General features: G+C 53.6%; 2 protein-coding genes across 2 annotated transcripts; both read left to right on the top strand.

The window, feature by feature from the left end:
* Window positions 1-6,714: 6,714 nt before the first annotated feature.
* Window positions 6,715-6,924, top strand: CPAR01_16416 (uncharacterized protein; the record flags this gene model as incomplete). The annotated part of the gene is made up of 1 exon (XM_060500661.1): window positions 6,715-6,924. One exon carries the CDS (start codon window positions 6,715-6,717, stop codon window positions 6,922-6,924), a length of 210 nt encoding a protein of 69 aa, XP_060340574.1.
* Window positions 6,925-8,291: 1,367 nt separating this feature from the next.
* Window positions 8,292-11,373, top strand: CPAR01_16415 (uncharacterized protein; the record flags this gene model as incomplete). The annotated part of the gene is made up of 2 exons (XM_060500660.1): window positions 8,292-9,015; window positions 9,080-11,373. The coding sequence occupies 2 exons, from the start codon at window positions 8,292-8,294 to the stop codon at window positions 11,371-11,373; spliced, it is 3,018 nt and encodes a 1,005-aa protein (XP_060340573.1).
* Between the last annotated feature and the right edge of the window lie 72 nt (window positions 11,374-11,445).

Here is an 11,445-nt window from a genome sequence, read left to right as displayed (position 1 = left end):
GGCGTTTGTAACTGTCGGATATCTCTCCGCTCCCGGCCTACAAGCCAAGCCTCTTGCGAGTTCTCTGCTTTCCTCTCCTTTGAACCTTGATGCCGGAACCAGGCCAAAGCACGACGTCCTGAAGTATCCCATGGCAAGCATATCTCTCGATCGGGGGAAGTTCGGACACAAAAAAATCTCTGCACCCTCCCAGGGCTTATGATGCAAGCGTGGCGTGAGTGATTCGTCACTAAGAATTGGCTTGCAACAGAGTTTGGAACACATCAGGATTGAGGAAAATTACAGCGCCACCGTCTGATGTCAAGTTATCGAAGTCGTACATCTTGATGATGGGATCTCGAGATATGGCCAAAGCTTCCGGATCCTGTGCTTCTAGAAGAGAATAATGGGGACTTGGAATACCGGTAAGAAGGGTTGAATGGGGCCGTGGACCCTCACTTCACCGTGCTCGAGCGTCATCGTCCCACGATTCTCGAGCTGTCCAATGCGTACCACGGCGTCCCTCGCGTTCAGAGAAATGCGGCCAGCGACGCCACCTAGCCTGGGGTGTGAGGAGGGGTTGCTGCCAGGTAGCTGAATGAGAATGAGCTATGCCGAAGAGCCGGGTATAGTCTGCGTACTGGCTGGTACCTAAGTCGCTACTTCTTGCGCTGCAACCTCGTTACCCAAGTTGGCCACCAGCTCAGCAAAGCCTCCAACTTTCTCAGGCGACTATTGCTAGCAGCTCCCCCCAACCGTGCACTGTAGATGGTGCTGAAGATGCACGGTGAAGAGCAGCGTCTCCGACTACGGCCCCCAGCCAGCGTCGTGTCATTTGTGATTCGAACTTCGAATTGACGACCGCGTGATGTGGTGTCTGATCAACACACTCTCGTATCCCAAGGCAGAAGAGAGTCGGAAGGGGAAGGCAGTTTGAGGAATCAGGATTGTTCTCGGGTCCTGCAATTTTTCTGGACTTCGTGTATCCCTGTAAACTGATGTAGTCGGAGTGGCTGGGGAAGCTTGCGTAGTGGGTGTATGTACTAAGGTACGGTTGAATTACACAGTACAAGTGAACGAGCTTGCTCTCGAGCCAGCAAAAAGTACCGCGCCCAAACGGATACCAACGTCGATACTCTCAGGGGAAAAAAGCATTTCCGCTGTATGCGACATGTGTCGTGTCGAGTCACGTCGCGGAATGCTGGACTGGGTTGCCAAAGTTGAACATTCTTTTTGGGCTCTTCGCATGCCATGTCACGACGTCAATCGAGCTGTCACTTTCTGATATCAGCAGCCCGCAACAAAAGGAGTCTGTGGTCATGGCTGAGATGGGTCCAGTGAGATCGATCTCTGTGCCCCGTTCTCCATCATCTGAGATGGCCCCGTCCCGTTGTGAAAGTGATGCGAAAGATGCCCATTGGATGGCGGGCGCGGGTAGAGATGGGGCGTGAGGCTCTTCTGGCTCTTCTTTGGGGCATCCAAAAGAAACGTCCATGCTGCAACTACTGATGATTGAACCGACAACAGTAGACATGTTTTAGACAATCGTTTTAGTAGCGGTGCCTGTGCATTTCGACTCATTCTTCTCAACCTCGGCGCTGATGCCACGAAAACTAGCCGGCGTTTGACAGGCGGGCGCCATAATAGACGGTCGATCGGACATAGGCGACTATTGCTGACAGCGAAGCGGTGACTCGGCCAAAGTCCGATTTTCTTGCACGGAAATGTATGTTTTGGAGCCGTTTCGCTTGACTCGTGGATCCTGCACAACATCCCCCAACATCCGTCATGAGGTAACAGTAGCCTTGTGTTCCTCGCACACAGTATGTCTGGAGAGGCGGCAAAAAGAGGTACGAATACATAGCCGTGGCCTGACGGCAATTGCTCGTCCGCTGGACCGATGGGGGATTTATTCTGCGATACTGTACATAGAACGGGTGATTGTGCGCGATATTGCTTCTGAGCTTTCCGTATCGTTATGCCAAGAAAGACATGGAACCGTAGTTATACCTTGGCTCCTCGCCATGAGCGCGCCAAGGGAAATGGACAGCAGACCTTGATATTGTGTCTTCTGATCATCAAGAGCTTTCCCGGCGGTTGTCCTAATCTTTCATTATCGTACGCTGGCCCCTTCCCCCTGGGACAGGACCGGAAAACCCAGGACAAGTAGCGTGGTAGCAAGGTTTGCCCAGCCTCCTTAGTTCAAAGCCGTCGAACCACTGGGTTTCTGTATGTTCTATAGAATTTCTGGACTCGGGTGCTCAGCTCGACGAACAAGGGGTTGCCTTGCTTCCAGATGATTGATACTGCCGCTGCTGGACTATCGTGGAATTCCAAGGCTGGATGGCATGATGGCTCGAAACAGTAGTTTTGGACGATAGGTGACGGTAAACTCGCGAAGCCCGAGTGGCTATACCAAATTGATTCATGCTTGTTGCGATCAGTAAGTGCACAAAACAGACGGAGTGGCAGGGACAGCTGGCAAAACTTGACAGCTGGGCAGCTCACCGCGGTTGATCCTGTTGCTTGCTGCCCTCCGTGTTGCACAGTACGAATATAGAGTGTGATTGGGACGCTTCGGTCTTGGTGTCCGAACATTGCCCTCAACAGAACATGCCAAAGAATTTTGACATACGTCATACTGCCAGAGTGAAGGAAGTGTGATGACTGGGAGGGTGCGGCGGTTACGCCTGCTGTGAACTGCCGTAGCGAATCATCCAGAGTAGTGTAAGCTCCTGTCTAGCCCATCAGAAGCCATCGCCCATCTATTTCTCGACGGTGCCAGACGATTCGTGTTCGTAGCAGCGTGACCCTGCATGCTCTTGGAGGCCAGGAGACTTGTTGATAACGCTTGGCGTGGAGGTTCATAGTGTCTTCGTCGGTACTCGGCCCCGAGGACTCCGCTTTCCGCTATTCGTACATCGTCGTGATGTATCCGTACTTGTGCAATCGGCGTGATGCCGGCCGCATTGGACTGTCAAGATTGAGTCGACCCATATGTCGAGTAGGCCGCTCGGAGCTCGTCCGCACTCCGGCCACCGGACATGTTTCCCTGACCACTCCAAGGGTTTCTTATTTCTTTCGCGTGCAGGCTGTTGCTGCTGCACACTCGGGATGTCAGAACGAGCCGACCATCGCCTGTATATCCGTACGGCTAGGAGGATAATATCATGGTTGACTTGTGCGCGGTTTTAATGTACCGCGTATGCAGCCACATCCCTGACGCGTGTTTTTGTTCTGCAGCAGACAGACAGCAGAGGCTGCCAAGAGGAGTTCCCGAATGAGAAGATAGGTCTGAATGCCGCCCAGTATCCCACGCCCAGCGAGCATCTGCATGGTTGGTGCATCCACAGAGCAGGGGCAGATCCTCGTAAGATGCAGCTGGCGGGTACCTCGGATCTCGAGGCGGCGAGCAAGGCAGTGGGCAGCAAGGTGCCCTACCCTGCCCTGCCCTTTTCAGGTACCCATACATTGAGCGTGCCGTGGCCGGACTGCAGCAGTGCAGAGTAACGATACCACGTCGATTCGCGTGCGGCGGTCGTGACGCTTGCAGGGTTGGCAATCGTCTCATCAATTTTGGGCGAGCATGGTCAGAGAGGTTTACCTTGTCCAATTGGAAGGACACCCATGGCCATGAACCGTTGGAAGCGGCGGGTTTTCCGTGCGTACTGTACAGAGTAGCAGCATGGTTTGTAATCTGTCTGGATGGTCAATGTCGGTGATGAGAGCTCGTGTGGGTGTCGTCCAAGATAATTTTGATGATTGTGTGGCCACCTAGGCGGTGCGACATGGATAGTCCAGGTTGTCAGCAATGTGAATGAGCGACGAAGCTCGCGCTGATGATAGGATTAGCAGGGGTTGACGTAATGATTAGTGTTTCCCCGGCGGCTTTTGGGTGTAGGAAAGGCCGCCAGAAGACGAATTGGAGCGATTCAACCGCGTGTATCGTGTGTCGTGGGTGTGTCAAGTGCATTGTAACAAGAAAACAGCCGGGCGGCATCCAAGGAAGGCCGAGATACGGAAAGCTAGCAGAACCCCGAGAGGATGACAACGCTGTTTCGAGTAGCTGTGCGTTGGCTGTGGTGGTGATGAGAGAGCGACACGATATAGTATGATATGTTGAAGTGCAATTGGCAGCATTAAGACAAGAATAAGGGTTCATCACATCTGCTGGCGCGTGCTGGCCTGCAGGTGGAATCCAACCCGGAATCCACCCACGCACGTACGGTATCCTCATGATGAAGAAACGGGAGTTGGGGAGGGGAGGGGTCTTTTTTTGGGGGGTGACGGCGTAAGGTAACGAGACGGGACGAGGAGGGGTCGAGATGGCGGGCGGGCGGCTGCTCCTTCTGGCGGATACTTTACCTGTACTTCGTATGTTCCTTGGGTTTGGGGAAGGAACCTCACCATCCATCGTACCCGTGGGCCATACCTACCTTACAGGCCACTTACTCCAGCTGACGGTAATCGAGAGGAGCATGGTCGTGGGAGACTAGGACCACATTCGCGGGAGTGCATGCTGCAGTCTGCACAGGGCATGTCTCTTTTTGGGGGGAAGAAGCCACTGAATGACACCGCCAGCAACGTGTCAGCGTGGGAACCACAGCGGCACAGCGGTAGTGTCAGGTGGGATAGTTCGGGGCGTGTGGACCCTAAGGTAGGAAGCAAGGTAACTTCTGAGGTGCGATGGTGGACGTTGTTCACTGTTAGGCCCCGAGGGAGGTGGGGGGGGGGGGGGAGTTACTGTGTAAAGATGGATCTCTAGCCATCTTAGTTGGGTCGGATACATGGCGGGAATGGTGGTGGTAGGGTCACTCGGCTGTCTGGCTAGGGCAAATGTTCTACTCCGTACACAGAGTACCTACCAACTCGAGACGTACTCATACCGAACCCGGGGGCTGGGAAGGGTGGTGGATGCTTTCTTGCTGGTTCGGGGCAAAGACGCACGAGGAACGACAACCAGGACGGGGACCAAAGGAATTGGGGGGAAAAAAAAGGGGGGTCATGGAAGTATTGGAAGAATTCGAAGAAGGGAAATAAAACCGGGACAAGACTCGAGCAAATTCATGTTCCCCGTCGACAAGGAAGGAGCCACAAATGCTCGGCAGGCACAGATTAGCATCGAGTAAGAAATACGGACGATGAGTACGAAACCACGAAGAATATCCGTACTGTGCCTTCCCTCGCTGGAATCGCCTCAGGCTCTTACGATACAATCCAATCCAATGCGACACGACACAACACAGTGGTGCAGGTGCAGTGAGCCAGCGTGCCAGGCCTTTTGCTCAAATGCGGTTTCATTTTCAGGAAGGTGTGCGGATGCGGAGTTCTTTCCGCCCATGCTCACGGCAAACTGGCAGTAGAAAGACATGGCAAGCGCCAGGGCAGGGCATCTTAAGCAAGGAAGGCGGACAGACAGACGCTACTACCTTGGCTTAGCACGGCATGGTTGGCATGGCATGATACCGCCGCAGGAGAACCGTCTTGAAGAAACGTACGGAACTCTGCATGTACCAACCACCAAGGTACTGGCCTGTTTGCTGTCGCCTTCACCTCCCTGAAATCGTACAAAAGGCTGTCATCTGGATGGTAATGATGAGAAAGTTTAAATGTCCCGTCCTTGTTTTTGCGACTTTTATGTTCTTCCTTTTTTCCTTTTTGGAGCTATGAAGGCTGAAGTCATGAGATACCATCGAGGGGAGGGTTTCCCTGGAGGATTGAATCAGCGTTTAATAACGAACCTACCGCGAGGCATGTAGCATTGCTCGGGGAATTAGACTCATATTACGGTAAAAGCAGACGGTGAGACAAGTGGCTCGATACCAACTAAACCATTCGATCATTACTCGCCAACCTAGGTATGCACTACTCAGTCACGATGTAGATACGGTGAGGTGAGGTAACTAGAAAAGAGCGCACAGAAAAAAAGATGATGTGCATCCGACCGTTTATAGTCAAGGGGAACATGGCAGCGTCGAGCATAATATAGCAGTGCATAGCCCGGTCGATCTAATGCAGGCCTTGACAATGCTATGCCTGTTTCTCTCTCCCGTCAATCTCTACTTCCTCTCTCACAGTCATCTCCCTCTCGTTAGGTTGTGAAGCGCCAAACTAAGGTGATACCGCACGCAGGCTTACCTCCTGCGTAGATACCTACCCGTTCCAGACATGAGCAGCGGAAAGACGGTGGTTGAGGAGGTACCTTATTCCAAGGTAGCTGCGATACCGGGTGCACCTCAGGTCGAAAGGAAAATGAAAAAAGGGTTCGCGTCACCGCCCTGTTGCAGACCAGAGTAACGGTAGGCGTGAACCCTGTGCAAATACTGACAGGTTCCCTCGGCCAGGTATCTTGTTCCGTACCGCCTTCCTCAGGCGAACAGACGTGAATGGATTACTAGGTGTAGCTAGTTCGATTTTTGACACTCGCCTGCACAATGGACGTCGACCGAACCAAGCACCCAAGTTCGCATTACCTCACCTTTTTCTCCCATTCCCTCCCGTGTTGTCTTGTTTCCCAGCACACACCACCGTCTCTTGAATCGCGTACCTCAGGTATTCCTCAAGGGCCTCGTCTCTGCGTTTACTACGGGCATACACCGTAGATCTGACCATACAGTGCTCGCCCTGTGTACATCGAACGTCGGGTCTCCGAGGCAGGCGTGCCCAGGCAGACGCAGGCATTGGCAGGCGCTTCCTCAAAATTTTCTCAACTGCCCTTGGAAATCAGGACGGAACATGGGTGCTTGTACCTTCCTGGCTTGCTGCGCAGCTGTTGTCGTCTCGTCGCGCGGTCTCTTCCCGTCTCTCTCCTTCTTTTGCGCGGTCCTGGGCTGTCTGCGTAATTTATTCTTCCTTCTGCGTGTAGGTGTGCCTAGTAAAGTTTCCTTCTCTTTCGGAATTTCCTACCTTTTGCCTGCCACCTCTCACTTCTTCTCTGTCCATTGAGCCCTGCCCTCTTGTTCGTCTTCGTCATCAATCTGCCGCTTACCTATTCTTTGACGGCACGGCTGACTCTGACTCGACCAAAATTCCATCACCGAGAATCAGTCCTCGAAACGGGACACACAGGCAAGAATCCGGCAAATCCTCTGATATTTATTACCTTAGCCCCAAAGTGGATTGAGTGCAAAAAAGGAAAGAAGCCAAACGGGTCACCCTCCCACGTCCACCTCCCACACCTTCCAAGTCACCCACCTCACTGATTTTCATTTTCGCATCCACACACACCCCCCCCAAAATTTCATACCGTCCGCACCTCACTCAGATGCTTTGATCTTGGACCGCGGTGACCTCCAACTTTCTTGTTCTGCTTCGGCCAAGTCTTCTCTTCTCTATTCTACCACCCAAGAAGTCGAGGTACTCGTTGAACCCTACCTAACCTTACCTACTCGACAACGCGAGCAGAAACACAAGCAACTTGCCATTCGCAGTCACCTGCATCGATACCGTACAGTATCGGAGTATCCTACCCTTCGTGCCTTCCTTGCACAAAAAGGAAGAAGAATCCACCGGTACACCACCATCCCACCCTGGTCTGCTTCCTACCCACCTTTCCCTTCGTCACCTACCGATCCATTATCCGTCAACCAGGATTCCGACCAACGGCCAACCTCCCACACTTTCTCCGAAAAAGGCCCTTCACCAAGACCAAGCCGGATCCACTCCTCCCAGAAGGGGCGACGTCCAAATCCACTTCTTCCCTTTTTTCCCCCCTCCACTTCTTTGGACGGAGTGACCATTGCTCAACGGTTCCTGCCTCTCACACCCTCGGCACCCACCCCGGCAAGACCACTTTTTTCTTCCCACTCGCACACCCCTCTTTCACACCCCTCTCGGCGGCACCAGGTACCTGACAGCTTTTTTTTTTCTTGCCGAAGAGCAACGCGAGAGAAAAAAAAATAAAAAGGATCGGGGCCCATCTGCTCCACTCCCGACCCTCCCCAAAACCACCTCCAAACGGGATCAACTGGAGCCTCATCCCACCACAGAAAGTCCACCTTACAAACAACACCTCTCAGCGCGTGTTGTCTTCTTTGGGTTCGCGACTTCCTTCATTCGTCTGGCGGAAAGCTTATCCTGAAGAACTTCTCGACTGTGCATCACTACACTCGAGTTTACTTCTCTTTTCGCCCTTGCATCATCATCTCAACTGGGTCGGCGGCTTGACTGTCCTTGTCCCACAAAATTTTTACACGAGACCCTCGACGAGTCCCGTAAAGACAGACGTGAGAACGCGTCTCGATCTCGCAACAAGCAAGCTGCTCTGTGCGCCTTTGTCTCGACAAAAGGCCAACAGACCTGCCGCGGATAGCATGGACGCTTCCCAGTACCCTACCAATGGTATAAACACGACCTCGGCCTCCTACCCGTCGCCCCCCGCCATCACGCCTCATCAACTTCAGCACACCAACTCCCCGCTGCCTCACCAGACTCTGCCGCCTTTGCAGCCGCAGACCTCCGCCGCCATGAACCAAATGTACGGCAGCAACCCTCACACACCTCGCACTCCTGCGACGCCCAACACTCCGGGCTCCCAGAACAACATGCCGCCGTACCAGCCTCAGCAGCAGCAGCAACAGCAGCAGCAGCCTCGTGGTCCCTACCAGCAGATGGGCCAGTACCCTCCCCCGCCTCAGGCGTACGGCACTCAGTCCATGCTGCCCCAGACCACGATGGCTTCTTCTCACCCGCAGCCCATCGCGCCTGCTCCCGCGTCTGGACGCGTTCCTCCTGTCCTGCGTCCCATGCCTGCTGGTGGTGTCATGCCCCAGCCCGGTATGAACTCTCCCTACGGCCCCGGCGGTGTCATGCCCGGTGGCATGGGCGAGGCTGATCAGCCCACGCACGTTGTCGGCTCTCAGGGTCGCCGTGGCATTCTCCCCAGCGCTCCTGGCCGCCCTGCCGCTACTCCCGCTGGCGCCGGCAACACCAAGAGCACTGTGATCCCGGTCAAGGATGCCGATGGCAAGTTTCCTTGCCCTCACTGCACCAAGACCTACTTGCACGCGAAGCACTTGAAGCGTCATCTTCTGCGCCGTAAGTCGTAACCTATCACTAACTCACGCAGCTCAGTCCCTTTACTGACGCGGATTGCGAATAGACACGGGCGACCGCCCCTACATGTGTGTGCTGTGTCGCGACACTTTCTCGCGAAGTGACATTCTCAAGCGTCACTTCCAGAAGTGTTCCATTCGCCGAGGTAACCCGACTGGTGCTAGTCACTTGTCTCACCCTCAGGCTCATGTCAAGAAGAACGCTGCTGCGCAGAAGGCGGCTCTTGGTCAGGATGGCGGTCTGAACCACCTCAATGGTCTGGGTAACATGCCTGCGGATGGCATGGTTCAGCCTTTTGGTATGATGCCTGTGTCGGACGGGATGAGCAACCTTGCGAACGATCAGAGTCAGTTGTCGCGCGCCAGCAGCCTGACTAGGCTTGATAATGGCAGTAACCAAGACAGACGGGATTTGACAGGATCTGTCATGGATGCTTCTGGCCGAGGTGGCAACTTCGAGCAGGCATACAACGGCAATGTCCCTAGCTCCATGACGCCCAATATGAATCAACAGATGCAAAACTACAATATGCCCCCGGGTCAAAATGGAATGTCCATGTATGGCGGGTCGAACTCGAACCAACAATCGGGCCTTGATTGGTCTCAAATGTTCCAGGCTGGTGCGCAACAAACCTACGCAAATCATACTCAATTCCCCCCTAATCTTGGACAGACGCAGATCGCAACCAAACCAGAGCCTAATACCGGCGTTGAAAGCACAGAAGGTCCGCTTGGCCACTCCAACCACCCCGATTCCCTATTTTTCTCGACCTGGGACGTGCCGCCATCGATCCAAGACCCTTTTACCCATCTCTCCAACCAGATCCTCAACTTTTTTTACCCTCCAGGTTCCCCGATTACCGATGAAAGCGCCGGCTTCAACCTATACTTCTCCGCCGAAAACATACGCGACTTCTTGGAAAAGTACACTCATTTCCATGTCCATTTTCCCATTCTCCATACACCCACCTTCCGTATCATGGAAGCCTATACTGGCCTGTTGGCTGGCATGTGCTGCATGGGCGCCTGCTACTCTGACCGTCTTTCCCCAGATCACGTGCGCGATATGATGAACTTCCTCAAGTCCGCACTTGTTCGCGACGTGCAGTTTTTGGCCAACTCGGTGGGCCAACAGCAGAATGGTAACGCTGACGCTGGTGCCTCAAGTAACGGTCATCGCGACCTTGAGCAACTCCAAGCTGTGATGCTGCTCCAAATTCTGCTGATCTGGAATAGTACACCGCAGCATCGTGAGAGCGCTCGTGAGATTTTCCCAGCCATGGCGGAGCAGACTCGTCGTCTTCGCCTGTTGGAGGTCTCCACCAGCACGCCCCTCTTCAGTCCGCTGCACCAGAGCAACTTTACCCCTCAGAACTTCGATGTCTCCACATTCGATTGGGGTGTGTGGGTTGAACAGGAAAAGCGGATACGCCTGATGCACATCATCTTCCTCTGCAACTCCGCCATGGAACTTTATTTCAACGCCCAGTCTCAACTTGACAGCTTCGAGATGCACATCCCGCTGCCATCTGATGATGCAGCGTGGGACGCACGGACGAAGAAGGATTGCGAGGATGCTCTGGGCTTACACGGAGATGAGTTGGCACAGCAAAAGAATCCAAATGGAACACGGCGCAGCAAGCAACCGGAAATGGACTATGCTCTCCAAGCTTTGCTTCACGGATCCTACCAGATTCAGCCAGGCAGAACGAATCTTTACGGAAAGTTCATCTTGATTCACGCCATTCTGTCCTTGATTCGACGAGCTCAATTGGACGGTAGTGCCGTGATGAAGGGTTACGCGACTCCACCAATGAGTGACTGGATGATGAATGGCGGATCAGATAACGGCATCAACAGCGGCAGGGCAACACCTGTCGATCCCGCTTTGCAGGGCATTCCGGTACATGTGCACGAATCGTTCCGCATGGCCCTCCAAAAGTTCAAGACCAACTGGGATACCGACATGGTCAACCAATTTCCTCCTGGATCAGCGAAGAACGTCCGTAGGTATGGTTTCTCTAGGGACGGCATCCATTTCTACTGGCTTGCCAAGTACCTGTTAAAGCATACCCGGTCATCAGAGCTGCAGATGGAGTCGGATGCGCGTTTCATGCAGGTGATGCAATTATTGAAGTCGGTGAAGGCATGGGTATTGTCGGATGGGGCGTCTAGGGGTGAAGATATGGGATCGGTTGGAGAGATCGACAAGGATTTTGGAGTGTCGAATCTGACACTCGACATGGCGCGACTTTTCAAACCTCTTCCGGCGGTGGTGGAGGATCCAGGAATACCTTCTGTGCAAACGAACATCGGCACAACGGGCGGCGGCATGCTTTGACATTCACAAAAAAAACCTACTGCATTTGGTCGGCGTTTTGTTTCTTTTTACTCATTTTCATCTTTTTTGTCT

Source organism: Colletotrichum paranaense (assembly GCF_030867605.1).
Source record: "Colletotrichum paranaense strain IMI 384185 chromosome Unknown Scaffold_25.1, whole genome shotgun sequence".
NCBI classification, from domain to species: Eukaryota; Fungi; Ascomycota; class Sordariomycetes; order Glomerellales; family Glomerellaceae; genus Colletotrichum; species Colletotrichum paranaense.
Note: the sequence above shows the minus strand (reverse complement) of the source record. Positions and strands in the feature narration are given on the sequence as shown.